At 46.0% G+C, this 20,202-nt stretch overlaps 1 protein-coding gene across 1 annotated transcript in view; it reads left to right on the forward strand.

Moving 5' to 3' along the window:
• Positions 1-20,202, forward strand: part of LRRC6 (leucine rich repeat containing 6) — a 52,202-nt gene that overhangs the window by 27,441 nt on the left and 4,559 nt on the right. Inside the window, exons 7-11 of the mRNA XM_018563073.1 lie at positions 2,641-2,718; positions 4,692-4,757; positions 5,410-5,479; positions 9,848-9,943; positions 17,941-18,017. Coding sequence (XP_018418575.1) covers positions 2,641-2,718; positions 4,692-4,757; positions 5,410-5,479; positions 9,848-9,943; positions 17,941-18,017 — 387 coding nt within the window. The remainder of the gene's footprint in view (positions 1-2,640; positions 2,719-4,691; positions 4,758-5,409; positions 5,480-9,847; positions 9,944-17,940; positions 18,018-20,202) is intronic.

The raw sequence follows: 20,202 nt of genomic DNA on the forward strand, positions 1-20,202 counted from the left end.
GAATGGATACAGTCAGAGGCTGGGTTAGTTTTAGGCACTCTCCGGAATGGATACAGTCAGAGGCTGGGTTAGTTTTAGGCAGTCTCCGGAATGGATACAGTCAGAGGCTGGGTTTGTTTTAGGCACTCTCCGGAATGGATACAGTCAGATGCTGGGTTAGTTTTAGGCACTGTCCGGAATGGATACAGTCAGAGGCTGGGTTAGTTTTAGGCACTGTCCGGAATGGATACAGTCAGAGGCTGGGCTAGTTTTAGGCACTCTCCTTAATGGATACAGTCAGAGGCTGGGCTAGTTTTAGGCACTCTCCAGAATGGATACAGTCAGAGGCTGGGTTAATTTTAGGCACTACCCGGAATTGATACAGTCAGAGGCTGGGTTAGTTTTAGGCACTGTCCTGAATGGATACAGTCGGAGGCTGGGCTAGTTTTAGGCACTGTCCTTAATGGATACAGTCAGAGGCTGGGTTAGTTTTAGGCACTACCCGGAATTGATACAGTCAGAGGCTGGGTTAGTTTTAGGCACTGTCCGGAATGGATACAGTCGGAGGCTGGGCTAGTTTTAGGCACTGTCCTTAATGGATACAGTCAGAGGCTGGGTTAGTTTTAGGCACTGTCCGGAATTGATACAGTCAGGAGGCAGGTAAGTTTTAGGCACTCTCCGGAATGGATAAAGTCAGAGGCTGGGCTAGTTTTAGGCACTCTCCGGAATGGATAATGGCTTAGTGTTAGGCAGCCTCCTTACTGGTTACAGTCAAGGGCTGGGTTAGTGTTAGTCTATATACAAAATGTGGTGCTCCTTGTGGAGACGGAGTATCTTTCCAAGAGTGGTCACATGAGAAAAGAAGAGGAGAAAAACAGGAGAACCCTTATAGTGTAGTTGGTGCGAACAAAAATCAATCAAAGGTGTATTCCTTGTATTAGAAAGAAACCTGGAAGGTGCGTTTGTGGAGAATACATCTGTCACACAGTAGAGGTCACGCTCAAAGCTGTGGAGGGAGCCCAATTCGAAACAACTCACCAATAACTATTTCTAAGAACTAGACAGGTTGTCTCCATGATCTCTTTACCCTTTTGAGGAGTTGAGAAATTGCATTATGCTTGGCTGGCTACTGTACTATAATACAATAATACAACACTGCAGCACAACATACTAAATATTACTAAATGAGTGTCAAGCTGTAAATCAGAGGTCCTCAAACTTCTTAAACAAAGGACCAGTTTGCCGTCCATTAGACTGGGGGCTGGGTTGTGGCCAGTGGCAGTGAAGCCGAATGTGCACATGTCGAATTTCGGCCGGTTCCTGCTGAATCTGCCAAAATTTGCATCGTGAGTGCCGCTGTCGGCTCCCTTACGCCCGGCATCCCTCAATCAGCTGATTGAAGGAGCAAGTTGTAAAATTCTCGTCTGAACTGGCTGGCAGCCGCAGTCAGAATACAATGCTAACAGCGAGGGATTCGTTGATGGAGGAATCCGTTCTATTTTATTTATTCAGCCTACGGGTTAACTAAAAAAAATAGACCCGTGTATACCCAGTTTAAGGGCTGCAACTGTGTTGGTCAATGGAAGTTAAAAGAAAAAAATTCCCTGTGGTAGCGGTCAGTGGGAGGAAAAAAAAATTGAACTGGGTTGGCAGTCCGTAGGAGTAAAAAAATGCTCCTGTGTTTGCGATCAATGCCCCTGTATCGTTGGGAGTAAAAAAAATCCTCTGCGTTAACAGCCAGTGGGAGTTAAAAAAAAATGCCTCTCTGTTGGCAATCAGGTTGTCAATGATAATAACAAAATGCCCATGAATTGGTGGTAACTGGGACTAATGAATGCCCAAGCGATCAGTGGGAGGAATAGTGCACCCTCAATGGTGTCAGATTTTGAATCGCCTCCTCAGCAATGGCATTCAGTGGCACTTACCTTTCAAAACGCTCCATGTTCACTATGCTCCTCTACTAACTGGATGACGTCACAGCCAGACATATGCAGGCACCACCGGGCAGGATATCACTCCCTCCAATACTGCCTAACATATACACTATACTGCCAAAAGTATTGGGACGCCCCTCCAAATCATTGGATTCAGGTGTTCTGTGAAATTTCCTTGCTACTAAATATTCCACAGTCACCTGTTAGTGATATTATAACAAACTTCAAGCTGTTATAGCGGCAAAGGGTGAGCCAACTTAATATTGAACCCTACGGACTAAGACTGGGATGCCATTAAAGTTCATGTGCGTGTAAAGGCCGGCGTCCCAATACTTTTGGTAACATAGTGTATCTGTATATAGGGGCTTCCTTGGGCATGCAGTGAGAGATCCCGGCATGCAGGGCTTTTTTTTTATTGCAAATGGTGTTTTGCGGCAAGCAGCGGGCTCTAGTCTGAGGAAGCTGATATAAATACTCTGAACTTTTTTACTGTTATATAGTTCTCATTGCCGGAATTTAATGATTGGAATGCTCTTACCTGTAGTCTTAGTACTAACCCTCAATAAAAGTGTTTAAAAGGCCAAATTATTCATTTTAGAGATATGATTATCACTGTGTCTATGTCTGTGAAATAGTTATCACCGTGTCCATGTTTTATCACAGGTATATGCTTGTAGCCCACAATGTCCAATTTTGTCTTTTATCTGTTTTTTTTTTTTTATTCTAGTGAAGATAAAAAGAAAGTAAAACCACAGCGGACGCTGATTATGGCTGATGGACGCGCACTGAATGTTAATGAGCCCAAGTAGGTGACTGATGAAATCCGGAGGAATGAATAATGTTTCGGAGCAGGAGATGATCTAGTTTCCCAGTTTTAATAAGGAACCTTTGTGTTCAGAAATGATTTCACAATTCACACTGTTTCCAGTCAATGGTACTGTTAATACTACAGCATAAAAAGACATTTTAGACTAGGGGTAGACAACCTCAGCACTCTCATCATGCCTCTGGGAGTCATGCCTATGTCTTTCAGAGTCTTGCAATGACTCAGGGGACTTATAGTTCCATAACAGCTGGAGTGCTTAGATTGCCTACCCCTATTTTAGACCATTGTGCTCTTAGCTAGGGAGTAGCTAATTATTCAAGCTACTATTGCTGACAGGCTGGTGCTGTCTCCTTAAAAGAGAACTATGGGGTAAGTGTTGTTCCCATAGTTCTCCTAAGGGTCATGGGAGGACATATACTGGCCTCCTCCCGTGACCCAAAGCTCAGTATATCGTGAGCTACAGCTTGCGGTATACTGAGACCGCCGCAGTCTCTGTATACCGCAACAATGCTGACGAGATCCACCCAGCTGCGTGAGCGACAGCTGGCTCTGCCTATCTAGAGGCTGAGCCAGCTGTGCCCGCCCCCTCCCCCGTCCGTTCCGCCAGTCAGCGCTGGAGGATCGGAGAGGAGAGGGGGGATCCCTGTGGGGAGCGGTGACTGACAGTCACGGCTCTCTGCAGGGAGATCTAGAAGTGAGCGAGCGACGGTATGTGTTCGCTCACTTCCCGATCTATTGAGCCGACGTGTAACAGTTTCATTGTCATACGTCAGCTCGAACTATGAGGATGAGTGATTTTCACTCACCTCATAGTTCTCCTTTAACTAACTTTACTACTTGTTGAAGAACTGACCTGTCTGTATTTGTTGTCAGGACATGCTTGTTCCAGATCAGTGACTCACTAAGTAAAGTAGCAAAATAAATATAATGGCTACAGAATCAGCAATGACAGCTCTTGTATGTTTGTCCTAACTGGTTGCTCTTTAAACAGTACCAGTATTTTCTCATTTACAGAGAGGTGACACTTTTTCCTCCAGCTCTTTGCAAAGAGCACTAAGTCATTAATGCCAGTCCCTTCTGCTTAAATGAGAACTATGGGGGTCAAGGCTTTTCCCCATAGTTTTTCTTAGGGTAATGGGAGGACACAAACTAGCGTCCTCCCGTCACCCTAGGCTCGGTATACCGCATGCTGTAGCTCGCGGTATACTGAGACGCAGCAGTATACCGCGAGCTGCTGCTCGCAGTATACTGAGACGCGGCAGCTGAAGCGGATCCCGACAATTGTGCCGGGATCCACCCAGCTGCGTGACTGACAGCTGGCTCTGCCTATCTAGAAGCAGAGCCAGCTGTACCCGCCCCCTCCCCCGTCCGTTCCGCCAGTCAGCGCGGGCGGATCGGTGCGGGCAAGAGGGGAATTCAGCCCCTCCCCTGTCATGGCAGAGAGCCGTGACAGGATCGAGAGGTGAGCGAACGCCGGTATGTGTTCGCTCACTTCCCAATCTACTGAGCTACCTGTGACAGTCTCATTGTCACAGGTCAGCTAGAACTATGAGGTGAGTGAAAAGCACTCGCCTCATAGTTCTCCTTTTTAAAACTGAAAAATTCAGAGATCTGCGTAATGTGAATAATGTTAGATTAATATTGTGCAAGGCAGTGACCTGTCCCTTGATGTGGCCTGTCCCTTGATGACACTTGTCACATGTGGTTCTACTATGACAGACAGCAGTGGAAGAGTGCAGGGGCAGAGACATGCACATTGTTTTGTTTGACTGTTCATAGATTTGTGTTGGGATAAGGTCTGCATAGACAAAGTGCAGGTCATAAGCTTTGACATTTCTATACATTTACCAGTTTCTAAAGAAGGATGCAGCGGTATGTGACATGGTCTGCCTTTTCACTATGCTCCACTTCAGAAAGTGCCCCATTGTACCATGTTTTTGTTTCTCTCTCAGGCTGGATTTCTCTTTGGTCGATGACGAAGACAACAATCAGTTCATTCTGGACTTGGCCATCTACAGGTATTTTTGCCATGAGTGCAATGATTCTCATGAGCAGACCTGATTTTATAAAAGCAGTTGGATCAATTTCCCGTTCCATATTATTCTTTAGTAGGACTGTTACTGATTACAATTTTCGTGTTCGATTAATCACATTTTTTTCTAATCGATTAATTTCGATTAATTATAACGCACATACAGATCCAACTACATTGGCCTATACACATACAGCACAGCAATGAAGTAATAAAATGAACTAGGATCACACTAATCCAGCACGTTATTAATCTCACGTGCCCCACTCAATTTGGCCGCCGCTTGAGTGGGGCAACTCAGAATAATAACGTGCTGGATTAGTGTGATCCTAGTTCATTTTATTACTTCATTGCTGTGCTGTATGTGTATAGGCCAATGCCTTGGCTGGTGCTCGTGCAGAGAGTTTTAAAAAAATGTAATCGATCAAATTTTTTTTAACCGATCAAAAAGATTAACGATTAATCGAGAAATTAATCGTTAATTTGCACAGCCCTATTCTTTAGTAATTATAACAGTGGATACCATTCGTTTTGAGAAAGTTGGCCAACACTTTTTTCATTTTTATTTGTTTTGCCATTATCTGCTCTTATAATAGGGTATTCCAGAGAAGCTTAACATGTTAACTTTTGCTTGACAGGCATCTGGACATCTCGCTGGTCGATGTTGATGTTCAGCCCACCTATGTGAGAGTGCTGGTGAAAAATAAGGTACAGTCAACCGGTAAACAGCAAATGCTCCCACTGTCAATACATTCAGAAGGACAGGACTGCAGCAGATTGAGGTCCATGTGCAGCAGTCACTCAACAGGAATGCAGTGAACCTGCAGAGATAATCTTTGTGGTTTCTGGGTCCAGTACACACTACAGCAATTAAAGTGATTGTCAAACCAAACACTCTTTTCCTAGTTTTGGATAGAGTGGGGAAGGATTAGAAATCCTGTATGGTTTTTACTGCTGTTCTTGAATCTATTAAAAAGATTAAATCTCACTTTCTGTCCCTCCGACAACGTTTTACTAGACAGGAAGTGAGGGGACATCTGTCCCAATAGGGACCCTATTATAACGTGGGGTTATGATTTGGCTTTCTGAGCCCTTCAAAAACCGTCTTTTGAACCTATTGGGATTTCCCCCCCCCCTTTCTCACAAAATGTCTTTCCTTGTTGCCATCCACTCTGTAAGGCATGTGCTTGAGCTGGCTGCTCTGTCCTGTTAAGAACCTTTTCTGGTCTTACACAAGGACAAGTTGGTGTTAACGCCAAGAGTCTCCTTCGTTTCTAAGGCGTTTTTGCAGGTTTACCTCGCATCCACTGCTTCCATTGGGATCATTGACTCTCTTTTTTGTCATCCCTGATGTAAAGAGGAACCAGCCTCGCACTCCACCATTTGGGGGTTTAGACAAATCACCATTCAAGCTAATGTTCTTAAGGATCGTGTACCAGACTTTACTAGATCTGTGAAGGTCTCTTGGGCTTTTCGGTATCTGGTAACTGTTTCCCAATTTTCAAGGCCATCACCTAGTCTTCTGTTCACACATTCTTTAAGTTTTACCAGGTGGATGTTCATACCTCATCTGATACCAGCTTCGGGCTTAAGGTCCTCCAAGCAGCTCTTTATAGTAGGCATGTTAGCAGTTTGTTTGCTGTGTTGCCTACCCAGGGCCAGATTTACTCTCTGCTGCTCCAAGGCCAGGTTCCTCAATGCGCCCTCCTACCCACCAAACTCGCCACACATACAAGTGATCTCGGCGACATCACCGGGATCACTTGTACAAAACAAGTGGCGGCTTCCCCGCTGTACATTTAGCTCTGCTGGCCCAAAGCAAAGCTAAATGTAGAAAACAACTACCGGCCCTGCGCCCGGAACTACATGTCCCGCGCCCGGAACTACATGTCCCGCGCCCGGAACTACATGTCCCGCGCATCGGGAGATAGAAATTCCACACCCCTGCTGCCCCTCTACTCCCTGCTCCTCTAAGGCCGGGCCTTGGTTGGCCTTGTGGGAAATCCGGCCTTTGGCCTACCCCTCAGTTGGACTGCTTTTTGCAATTGTCTCAGAATTATGTTTACCTCAATGAACGAGAGAATATAGGATTTTTGTACTCCAAAATCCTTTTCTTGGAGTTAATTGAGGGACATAGGTACCACCCCTCTGTGTTTGTGATCTTACCCCTAGTACTGCTCTGCACAACTGAGGCATGCTGGGAGTGGGAGGGGTTATACAACGCTGACCACTGTTTTCTTTGTTTGCCAGTGCCCATATCCTCGTGTAAGCGGCAGTATAACCCAGCTGTCTCAGATTCCTGTGTCCCTCAATGAACTCCAAGAAATGGATTTGACATTGAATATGCACATCCTGTTCTTTAGTAGAGTGAGAAAGGGTTAGTTGTCCCAAACATGTTTCTATACCAGTCCATACCTTCTTTTCCTGGTGACAACAGATCCCTCCATTTCTTGTACAGGTGTCACAGGAACAGGAAGTAATGGAAAATCTCACCAATGGATTAGAGCCAGAAGTAAAAACCTGGCAGAAAATGTAACTCTTCACCACTCTATCCAAAACTAAATTTTTTTTGGCTAAAGTAAAAATTTAAGCAACCTTCCTACATAGTTCTCGGCTATGCTTGCACCACCCAGCTGCCATACCTATATGTTTGCACGTGGAGTACTGCAGAACAAGGGGATTCTCAGCCACGCTCATAGAGGTGCCAGCAAACATGCCCACATGTGACACTGTCACATATAGGATCCCAAGCAACCACATGCATGTCAAGAACAAACAGAATACTTCCCTTTCCCACATCACTGAATTCTGCTCTGATCTTGAGAAATCATCCCCAAAAGTCCACAGGGAAACCAACATTTCTAGGAGAGTCAGTCTCTTGGGTTCCCTGCAGTTCACACTGGTTCTTCCTGCTGACCTCTGCATAACTGCTCTGTCCTGTGGAGGTCAGGGCAAGGAATCGTGAGCTCTACAGGGGACCCAGGAGATAGACAATTCTTAAGCATTGGTTTCCCAGTAAACTACGTGGGTGATTTCTCAGCAGTGGAGCAGCATTTTGTGGCACTGCAGTGTGAAAGGTAAGTATTCTGCTCTTCTATACAAGTCATATGTTCTTGCTTGGGACCTTTTAATGATATGTCGGGGTCGCTATAAACAGCGAAATCAGGCAAATGTTCTGTAATATCTTTAGTCCTTGTTTCTGAGGTCCTGTATGTTTGTAAGGAATGAAGTACAGTGTTGGCTACATGCTCAGATAATTCACTGCTCCCTGGCCTGCTCATGCGGCTTGGCAGGGAATTGAGTTGCAAAATTATTTGCAATCTGCCACTTCCTGCCTCTCATTTAATCAATCAGTCGCCACACAAGGGAATACGGTCTGCCATTTCCGTTATATCGGTCCTGCTCTGGGATTTGTCAGCGCTGCAGGCTGTGCTGTGACAGAAGTAATGTAAGAAATGTTTTCTAGAGGACTGGAGAGTAAATATACTGTACAAATTGCAATACGGTGGTTCCAACATGTATTTAAAGTGTGACACCACTTTGTTTTATGTGTGCATTGCATATGAACTCCAGACTTGACTGTAGGCTCAATTCACACTGCTAACACATCAGCTTAAGGATCCATATTGATAGTGTAATTTCAACATACATTTAAACTAGGGATGCACCGATACCGGTTTTCCGGTATCGAGTACGAGTATCTTTCGGTATTTGCCGATACTGAGTACTGATACCGTTAATTCCGCTAGCATGGAGCCAGCTTTAGGTAAAAAACCAGCACTGGCTACGACTAAGGCCCAGTTTGGGGGCTAAAACATGTAAGCATGTGTTGGCTTGCTGCTGTTATGCCTTTTTACAAATAAAGTACTAGATGGACGGACCCCCTTGCGAGTGCCGTTTTTTTACCTAGCGCTCTACTATTTACTATTGCCTTTACCAAAGACTCTGGCGGAAACTTTACCAGGCACCGAGATTCAAGCAGCGGGATTGGAGAGAAGAGGGTAGAGCTGCTCAATGTTTCTAAACTGCATGGAGCCACCTTCCTGGCCAATCAGGAAGCCGGGCAGTGTGTCATTACCTGCTGCGTGGCTTCTTGATTGTCTGGTAAGCTGATCGCATGCTGTTTGGCTGACTCAATGCCGATTGGCCTGGGAGCCAGCTTCCCAGCCCGCTATATGCCGACAGCGACGCAGCCGGGACGGATCCCAACAATGCTGTCGAGATCCACCCCGCTGGTTGATTGACAGCTGTCTCTGCCGATCTAGAGGCAGAGCCAGCTGTGCTCGCCCACTTCCCTGTCTGTCCATCCAGTCAGCACTGGAGGATCGGAGAGGGGGGAATCCCTGCGGGGAGTGGTGACTTGACAGTCACCGATCTCTGCAGGGAGATAATCGGGGAAGTGAGCGAGTGCCGGTATGTTTTCACTCAATAGAGCTGATGTCTGACAGTGTCAATGTCACACGTCGGCTCTATCTATGGGGTGGGTGTAATTCTCTCACCTCATAGTTCTTCTTTAAGCTTGTTGCTTCTTGGTTGTTCCATCTGAAAACCATGGCCATTGTTATGGAGGTGCCCCCTTTGCAGCTATAACACTCCATTCTTCTGGGAAGGCTTTTCACAGGATTTTGGAGTGTATCTGTGGGAATTTAGGCCCATTCAGACAAAAATTTTGAGGTCGGGTTCTGATGTTAGATGAAATGATCTGACTTACAATTGGCGTTCCTGTTCATCTCAAAGGTGTTCAGTAGGGTTGAGGTCAGGGCTCTGTGGTGGCCACTTGAGTTCCTGAACACCAAACTCATTAAACCAAGTCTATATGGAGCTGGCTTTGTGTACAGGGGTACAGTCATGAGGGGACAGAAAAGGGCCTTTAGTATTATTAGGGTCACAGTGTAATCTTTAAGTTCTTTCCTTTGCTTTCTATGCTTTCCATTTTTCTTGGCATTCATTTACCTCCTTGCATAGGGAATTATTATTTTTTTCTAAAGCTTTTAAAAGCACAATGCCAATGTATAAATAATGGATTTACTGCAATTCATTGTTTTTCATCTGTCCATTTTTCTCTTCATGTGTCAGCCGTTCCAGCTTGTGCTTCCTTGTGAAGTGAGACCAGACAGCAGCGCTGCCAAGAGATCCCAGACAACTGGCCATTTGGTGGTCACAATGCCAAAGGTATGTAAAGTCCATATGGTCTTTTTTTTTTCTCCTTGATGTTTTGCTGGAAACCGTCCTAGTAAAATGATGGCAGGGAGACGCAAGCTACAAGGAGAATAAATCACATTGTAATAACCATTTATGTCCTGTTAATAAATGTATTTTAAAGAAGAACTATGTGATGAGTGAAATACACTGTGCCCCATTGTTAGAGGCAACGTGGGTTCTATTGATTGAGAACTGATCACATACCACTGACTGCTCAAGTCACGATTTTCTCCCTATCAGTCACCGCTCCCTACAGGGATTCCCCCCCTCTACAATCCTCCAGCGCTGACAGGGGAGGGGGCATCAGAGCTGGCACTATCAATCAGGTATCAGGGTGGCTATCAATCAGGTAGCAGGGTGGATCTATGATCCATGACAAATCTCAGCAATCCATGATTATTCAGCAATAGAGGACTACATATAGCATCACTCCATGATTATACAGCAGTTATACAGGGCTGCGTGTAGATCTCACTGGGGCTGCATTTGTGTCACACCAGGGCTGAATTTGGGTCTCACCTGGGCTGCGTTTGGGTCTCACCAGGACTGCGTTTGGGTCTCACCAGGACTGCGTTTGGGTCTCACCAGGGCTGCGTTCAGATCTCACCAGGGCTGCGTATGGGGTCTCACCAGGGCTGCATTTAGGGTCTCACCAGGGCTGCATTTAGGGTCTCTCCAGGGCTGTAACGATGGCTCTCAGTGGGCAGGTGCTCGGCTCTCCAGGGCTCTGTGGGTGGGTGCCGGGCTCTGTGGGTGGGTGCCAGCTCTCCAGGGCTCTGTGGGTGGGTTCCGGGCTTGTGCTGGGCTCTGCGGGTGGGTGCCGGGCTCTGTGGGTGGGTGCCGGCTCTCCAGGGCTCTGTGGGTGGGTGCCGGGCTCGTGCTGGGCTCCAGGGCTATACGTGCGGGTGTCGGGCTGTCCTTTGCTGTGCCAGTCTTGGGAAGGAGCAGGAGGTGATGTGCGGCTGGAATAGCACTGCCAAATACAGTTACTGCAAGCAAGGGACCTCAGGCAGCCGCTCATGTTTTAAAATGTAAAGGATCGGTATGGGCCTTTAGTATCACGAGTACATGTACTCGTGAACATGCCCTGTATAGATCTCATGCCCTGTATAGGCCCCAAAACCGATACTAGTATGAGTATCGGGACATCCCTATAATAGACTGATTATCATTTTTGCCCGGAGTGGCACTTTAATCAGCAGGCAAATGTTTGATAAATAAGCCTGCACAACATTGAATATTCAGATCTCTGCGTAAACCTTATTGTGCCTAATTCTCTGTCATTTAGGAATAAACCTGAATTTTGTATAGAACTGTTTAGAAATCTAGTAGAACACAGAGTTTGCTGAACTGTATTTAAGTAACAGACGCATACTCCCGCAGTTAATCTCGATCAGACCCGACAATCCCCTCCGCAAAGTCGGCAGCAGGAAATGTTAATCTGTCAGTAATTTGTGATTGCTGCACAGGAAACTTCCTCTGAATGCGGTGAAGTGGATTTGCTTAGAAAGTGTTTTGTGACTGCGTAGGTGTAAGCTGTTCTGTGTATGTCTGCAATCTGATTTCCACAGCTTGCACGACTTTCACTTTCTTACAGGATTTGTAAGTCGTGTCCTTTACTGATGTACCAGAGAAAATGACTATAATAACCAGGGCCGGATTTACTCTCCCTGCCGCCCTAAGGCCAGGTTCTGCGTTATCCCGGGCACCACTGTTCCCCCTGCGGGCCCGGGATCAAGAACACTGGCACAGCGGCTGTCTATACTGAGAAGGAGGAGAAATCAGCATTGCCCCACCGCTGATCTCTCCTCCTCTCTCTCTCTATAGGCGGAAGTGATGCCTATTAATCACTTCCGCCTTCAGCTGTCATATCTCTGCCTCCTATAGCCAGAGAAGAAGCTGGGGATTCAGGTCCCTGCTTCGTCAGCTTCTTTGGGGGTCACAGGTGAAATTAGGGGATGTCTCTATAAAGAGGACCTGTCATTGTATATTGGCTATCACATAGGGGGCTTTTTAGTCCACTATGTGATAGCAATTAAGTTAAGTGCAAAAAAAAATGAGGTCAGGATCCACAGCTATCAGGTACATAATTGAGAAGGGTGGGCCATTAAAGCAATGATAATTTGTAGGGATGCACTGATACCGGTATTTCGGTATCGAGTACGAGTACCGATATTTTTTTTTCGGTACTCAGCGATACCGAATACTGAATATCGGAAATCCCATTCAGGAAGCCAGGCGGTGTGTAATGACTCGCCACCTGGCTTACTGATTAGCCAGGAAGCAGGGCAGCGTGTAAAGACTTGCCACCCGGCTTCCCGATTACCAGGGAAGCCGTCCCCAAGCTTCTCTTCACTAGGTGACGAGAAAGCATGGAGCCGGCTTTCTGGCCAAGCAGGAAGCCGGGCACTGTGTAATGATGCGGCACCCAGCTTCCTGATTGGCCGGGAAGCCGGCTCCATGCTCCCTCATCATGAGGTGGCGAGGGAGCATGAAGCTGGATTTTTGACCAATCAGAAAGCCAGGCTGGCTGTCATTTCACACTGCCCAGCTTCCTGATTGGCCGGGAAGCAGGCTCCATGCTCTCTCATCACAAGTGACGAGAGATCATCTAGTGGCAATCAGGAAGCTGGGCAGCGTGTAATTAACGCATTGCCCGCCTTCCTGATACCGGAAGTATCGGGCTAGGCATTGGAGCATTTGGGCGAGTATGAGTACTCGCCCAAATACTGGCCATCGGTACCGATACCGATACTAGTATCAGTATCGGTGCATCCCTAATAATTTGTACAGGTTGGCTATACTGTGCTGTACAGTGTACCTGTTACACCCGGCCAGAGAAATACACCGGGACTTGCGCTGTATGGCCGTCTTGCAGGAGAGCGGAAGAGTTCTTCTAGTTTTCAGTACACAAGTTTATCTGTGAATGGTGAATGTATGAGGTGCTTTTTACTCTCTTTTGCTTCATCTTCCTCACTGGTTTAGGTTTTGATCTTCTGCTTTTTTAACAATTTATTTCTGTATTTTTGTCTGCATTTCCTTGTTTTTATGTTTCTTCATAATCTTTTCCTTTTTCTTCTTCGTAATCAAACTTTTATTCCCTATATATGGAATCTTTAATATACAGGATGGGAAAAGGAGTGTAAGGGCCCATTTACACAGGATCCATTGTGTTGCAATACGTTTTGCAATGGATGCTAACAGATGGGCACCAAAAAATGAATTGGTGTGAATGGTGCTAGTTTACATCTCTCCGTTCCGTTGTGCTGTTATGTTGCGCTGAAAAAAAATTAGCTGCAGTACTTTTTTTCAACGTAACATAACGGATCCGGTGTGAAGTAGCCCCATTCACACTAGGGATGTTCAGATACCAAGTACTGTACTCGGTACAGGTACATGTACATGTGCAGATACTTTTCCAGCTCCAAGACTAGACTAGAGAAAAAAAATTAAGGAGGCAGCTGTCATTTGTAAGGATCACACGGAGCTCCTGGGATTTGTACATCTCTGTTTTAATGTATGATTTTGGTTTTATAAATATATATAAGTGATGCACCGATACCATTTTTCTTTCAAGTACAAGTCCTGATACTCGCCCACATCCTCACAGATACAAGTACTGATACCTTTTAATGATTTCAGGACCGTGGTAGAGCACCAGAACCAGAGCCAGGTCCCAGCTGCAACCCTGGTAGTTCTCATGAAAATGCCAAGTATCATCACTGGTATCTGAACTGCTATCTGAAGATCCCTAATTCACACCCATTCATTTTCCATGCATATCCATTAGCATCCATTGAAAAATGATGGATCGGAAAGAAATCAGAAGGTACAATTGCAAGTCAACGGACCCTCTGTTGACTTGTCATTTCTTTCTGATTTTGGTGTGAATGCACCATAAAGAAGAAGTATTGTGAGAGTTAAATACAGTGATACCTCAGTTCACAAACACTTCTGTTCGCGAACAGGAAGTGTGGCAAAATTTTGCTTCCGTTCGCGAACTCCGCATTGGGTGACGAACACAACCACAGTCATCTTCCCTGCTCTGACACATGGTCGTGGCTTCCTCTAGTCAAGATCGCAGTCTGATCACAGTTTGATTCGGTTCGCAACCAATTTCGTTCGCAACCAGAATCGTGGAACAAATTAAGTTTGTGAACCAAGGTACCACTGTATACTCTTCTCAATAAATAGATCCGGCATGTAACATTGCAGATGTCACACGGCGGCTCTATAGACCAAGATCTGAGCAAACGTGACCGTGGATGGCTCAGCTCAGTCTTCTCCTTGCAGAGAGTGGTTACTGTGAGTCACCTATCCCCCCAGAGTTTCCTTCCCTCCCCTGTCTGTCCCTCCAATGAGCACTGGAGGAACAGAGAGGGGTGGGCACAGCTGGCTCTGGCTCTAGAGAGGCAAAGACAGCTGTCAATCAGGCAGCCGGGTGGATCCCAGTAATATTGTCGGGATCCGTCCTAGCTTCACTGTCACTGTCAGCACATAGCGTGCAAAAGCCCCCTATATGCTGACTTTGGGTCACAGTAGTACTTTAGAAAATGTACTCCTGTGACACAAAAGGCAAATGAAGCCAAAAAAAAAAAGGTTTGGCTTAAGTTCTCTTTTAAATTCCCATAATCCAATGTCATGTTTTTAACAGTGTTTTGTAACTTTTTTTATACATAGTTAAACATGATGTGGAGATTGTGATCTCTAGATTGACAACAGCTGGTCCCAATTTGGCCTGTATAAAGAAGGGGGGGTTGCCTTTGGAATGGAGGTTAAGATTCTAGGAGATTACTCTGAGTAAGTGCTATTTAGCGTGAAATGCATTCGAAATCTTATGCCGCCTGCATGTACCCCATTTTAATACAAGAAAGTTTGCATCTAATGCTGGGTTGTGCCGTCATCCGTTGTTTGGCTGAAATAGGTTACTTAGTAAACACTGGCTCTCATTAAGGGGTACATAACTCAATACAGCTGAGAAACACTGCGCCGGACTCTAGAGAGAATTAAAGCGTTGTTATTTTTAACCTAATTTAATACTTTCAGAATCCACTGAAGCCCTTCACATTATATTAATTGAGTTTCATTCCACCATCCCCTTCTGAAATATTAAGCAGACATGAAATTACTTCATTAGGCAGAAAATGGCATTAGCCTGGCTGTTACATAGCAAAATGTCACTATATTCTTGAAGGTTTAGTCTTATTAGACTGTAAATTGGCTTTAACCCATTCTTGGAGAACCTGGGTCCATTCAACTCATGAGTAAATACAGGTTCTACCATTTCCCTGCCACCTACTGTTGGCTAGAGCATGTTGGAACTTATAGTTTCACATGGGCTGGAGGTACTGTGTGTAAGTAGTCATTGCTGATTAAATGAGAACCAGTCACAGCTTGCGTATGTAAGATGCTAAATAGTCCGTCTTCTATGATTATACCTGTGTGGGCTTACCTATGAAAGATTTATAATTAACTACTTATTTAGCTTTATTTACTTCAATTGAGTTTGACATGTTTGCGTTCTCCGGTGAAGGGGAAAAGCTGGTGATGGCAGTGCTGTAGGCACCATTGGGTCCCTGCTGCTTCCCTCCCACCCTTCTCCATGATGTTGCCGAGCTGTTCACCGAGGAGACAATGCTGGGAGGCAGGGGAAAGCCTGTGAAGGAGAGATGCAGCTCTGGCATGACGTGAGGGACAAGTGGTACAGATCTATGGTGTCTAGATCTACAGTACTAATCTCTCCTCATGGTTTTGCTCATCTCTTCAGCATCATTGGACTTCTATGTCACCGGTCCTGTACCATTCTGCTGCCACTGATCACCAATGGCTCCTTTCTTATTCTGCATCACTGCAACTGATCCCTGCTGCTTCTCTTCTATCCTACTTTAGGACAAATGATCTCTGCTGTGTTCTCTTCTATCCTGCTCCACCACCACTGATCCCTGCTGCCTCCTCACCCAATCTGCCTCACTACCACTGATCCCTGCTGCCTCCTCACCCACTTTACCTCACCACCGCTGATCACTGCTGCCTCCTCACCCATCCTGTCTCACTACCACTGATCCCTGCTGTCTCCTCACCTGTCTCACTACCACTGATCCCTGTTGCCTCCTAAACCATTCTGCCTCACCACCACTGATCCCTGTTGCCTCCCTACCCATACTGCCTCAACACCACTGATCCCTGCTGCCTCTTCACCCATCCTGCCTCCACACCACTGATCCCTGCTGCCTCCTCACCCATCCTGCCTCAACACCACTGATCCCCGATGCCTCCTCAGCCATACTGCCTCACTACCACTGATCCCTGCTGCCTTCTCACCCATTCTGCCTCACCACCACTGATCCCTGTTGCCTCCTCACCTGTCTCACTACCACTGATCCCTGCATCCACCTCATCCATTCTGCCTCACCACCACTGATCCCTGCTGCCTCCCCACCCATTCTGCCTCAACACCACTGATCCCTGCTGCCTCCTCACCCATACTGCCTCACCACCACTGATCCCTGATGCCTCCTCACCTGTCTCACGACCACTGATCCCTGCATCCACCTCATCCATTCTGCCTCACCACCACTGATCCCTGCTGCCTCCCCACCCATTCTGCCTCAACACCACTGATCCCTGCTGCCTCCTCACCCATACTGCCTCACCACCACTGATCCCTTCTGCCTCCTCAGCCATTCTGCCTCACTACCACTGATCCCTTCTGTCTCCTCACCCATACTGCCTCAACACCACTGATCCCTGCTGCCTCTTCACCCATCCTGCCTCTACACCACTGATCCCTGCTGCCTCCTCACCCATACTGCCTGCCCGTCACTGATCCCTGCTGCCTCCTCACCCATCCTGCCTCAACACCACTGATCCCTGCTGCCTCTTCACCCATCCTGCCTCTACACCACTGATCCCTGCTGCCTCCTCACCCATCCTGCCTCAACACCACTGATCCCTGCTGCCTCTTCACCCATCCTGCCTCAACACCACTGATCCCTGCTGCCTCCACACCCATACTGCCTCACCACCACATCCTGCTCCACTATGCCACCTATTTTTAGGTCTGACTTCACTGAATCCACACTAAATCTCACTGCCCGCTGGCCTCTGGCTAAGCTGTAACTGTTCCCCTAATTTGGATGCCATATCACTGTTCCCGGCTGACCCCTCTCCTGTCACTACGTCCTCTCAGCAATGTAACGCACACCGGGGAGGAGTGTGTTCTACCCATGCTCCACTTGAACATGGCAGAGATCCTTTTGAGCACCTACGAAACTCTGTTCTGTGCTTTCTAACTATAAATTAAGTTGGAATCCAGTCTTACATTTCAAGTAGAAGCTTTGGAAAGAGATTTGAGCAGTTGTCATACAAATTCTTTGAGCTCCTGAACTTTGTAAGGATCAGAGCTGTCAATATTTGTGAATAGTAAAGGAGTGCTGAGAGCCAACTAATATAGACTGCTGGGATCCTGTCATTCTAAGAGCATCAGGTAGGCGCATCAGTCAATGGTACTGTCATTATGGCATCATGGCAGGGGTAGCAGTGACTTTGGCTTCCAGAAAAGAGGACCTGTTGCAATGAGCTCATGCAGATGTGCTATTCACTGAAACTACCAGTAAAGATGATGGCATCCAGCAGAAGTCTTAGTCAGGGGACCAGCTGATTCTGCAGGATACATACATTTTTAAAGACCTAGGAGCACCATCCATTGTAAGTGATTTCATCAGCATTTGAAATACAATAAAAAAACGTAAGAATTTAATATCACTTAACCCAAACAAATACCCCTACATCTTTGTGGATTGCCACTGTTGCACTTTATGCTTGCGTGTTTACGAAAGTATGACATTTGTTAAGATAATGAAGGCATCCTTTGTACAAATTCCAATCGGTCTATGAATGTAGTGCATTCTATATTTGGTTAAGCATCTGCATTTTCACTCAGTATTCCTTTCCTTTGTGTATTTCAGGCATCAGATCTGATACATAAAAAGAAAATTATTTCACCGGGAGCCAAAAAAACAGAATGCAGTAAAGTGAAAAACAGGTAATGTCCAATTAGACCTTTTACCTCTCAGAGCGTTGATGTATAAATGTCGGCTTGCTTCAGCGCAAAGTAATCATAAAGGTCGTTACCTTGAATGAAAAAGGTCACTCCCAAGAAATGAGATCTGAAGAAGCGTGATGGGATTCAGGGTTTTACATGTCTCTGTTTGGGCAGCTTTAAGCAAACCTTGCAAAACCGGAACAATCTTTGTAGTAATTCCGTAATAATTTGCTTTCTGTTTGGCACAACAGTCAATGAAGGGCTTTGACCTCTGGATGGATGGCATGTCCTTCTTCTCCAGCCTTCTGGTTGTTTCAGATCTTTCCAGTTCACTATTCTCACCTCATATCTTTATCCTTAGGCTTTCTTAATACATATCACTCACCCTGTTACTTCTTTTAGACTTTTTAACCTGTGCCCAGCCTACAGGGTTAGGTATCTCTTTTTGTCTCTGTCTTTACTGGAGAATTCCACAGCAAGGAGCATCTATGTTTTTCGCTGAGATAGCTCTAAGGGTCCAATGGCCATGGACAACACACCCAGTGGTGGAACTACCGCCGGTGCCAGCGCACCGGGGCCTAAGCCTACAGGGGGGGCCCAGTATCCATTCAAACACAGCCCCGGGGCAGAGATGGGGGGGGGGCTGTTGGTGTGGATAAAAGTCCATTTATTAATGGAGGTCTGTCATTCCAGTTGTACTGGAATGACAGTCCTCCATTAATAAATGGACGTTTGTTGATCTCACTTAAATGGTGTGCTGGTGACATCCTTTTGCAAACTTGTATATCTTCACGGCGACATCCGTAGTCACTACTAGCACCCACCATGATTTCAAGGAACATCCTATACCGGTAAGGAGTGCAGCAAGACACCTATATATTACTTATGTCAAAAGCTCAATTGACCAAGCTCTCTCCACCCTCCAAGTAGTAACTCAGCAGTGCAGCTCCTCCTGCCCCCTATGTCCCAGTAATGACTCTGCAGATCAGCTGCCTCTGCTTCCCCCTTCCAGCAAAGACTCCACAGTTTAGACCTGGAGGGCCAGAGTTGCCCACCCCTGATCTACACTGAGTGGCCAGATTATTATGACCACCTGACGTTTGTAGGCAAATTAGCTATAATTTTGCGCTGAAGTTGCTGGAGGGCCAGACCATTATAAATAGGGAAGCAGGTTGTTTACCACGACAGTAGAAGTGATTTGTTTTCTGAAGATACGGGGAAACAACGCGATTTAACAGCCTTTAAACGTGGGATGATTGTTGGCGCTCGGAGCCATGGAGCGAGTATCAGCAAAACAGCAGAATCTGTTAAATGTTCAAGAGCAGCTGTTGTTAAAGTGTTTAAAGACTGGACTGTCAGCCGAAAATCTGGGTCTGAACGTGCAAATTGTGGCCGTCAGCGACTAGTCAATGTTAGGGCAGAACGGGGGAGGGGCAAGATTGGTACAAGACAACAGAAGGGCAACAGTGCAGTGTCAGATTCCTCATATCACCTTTCATCATCTCGTGGAGTCACGAGGCGGCCCAATGAAGTCATCTCGTGGCCCATTGAAGTACTGATGGGGTGGTCATAATAATCTGGCCACTCAGTGTATATCTACACAAAAAAAAAACCATGTAAATATTAAATTAAAAAAACCTAAACTACCCCAAATGCAATCCAAAAAATACCCCCTAAATAAAGAAAATTGTGCCTCGGTGGAATTTCACTGGAAAAACAATTCTACCAAAATCTCCAGAAAGTTAATTTTGCCTAAGCAGTACACTCAAAAAAGCACCTTTTGTCTGCATTTCCTCCTGTAAAATAGCAGTGCTGTGCCTAGGCACTCCGGTTCTGTAGCCTCTTATCTTAGCTGTATATCTGCAGTGTGAGATCTAAGGCACTGCTACGCCAACTGCTAGTCTCTAGATTTAGATTGAGATTTGGTGATGTCACTTCTGTGTTGCTCACTGTTCTCCTTGCTGGAGGCTCTGATATGAGGAAGCAAAGCCCTGCCTCTACCCAGATGGCGGCCTCCACACAGTGCAGAAAAAGGTATACTAAGGCAGTTATGGAGGGACGATCGGCTGCAGTGAGATCACCGGCTAATGACTAGTCCTTTGTCCCCTACCTGACTTATATACTGTATATGTTTATGTATATATATATTTATATATATATATATATATATAAAGCATGTGTTAAA

The sequence above is a fragment of the Nanorana parkeri genome, unplaced genomic scaffold (genome assembly GCF_000935625.1).
Source record: "Nanorana parkeri isolate BGI_ZX_2015 unplaced genomic scaffold, ASM93562v1 scaffold629, whole genome shotgun sequence".
NCBI lineage: Eukaryota > Metazoa > Chordata > Amphibia > Anura > Dicroglossidae > Nanorana > Nanorana parkeri.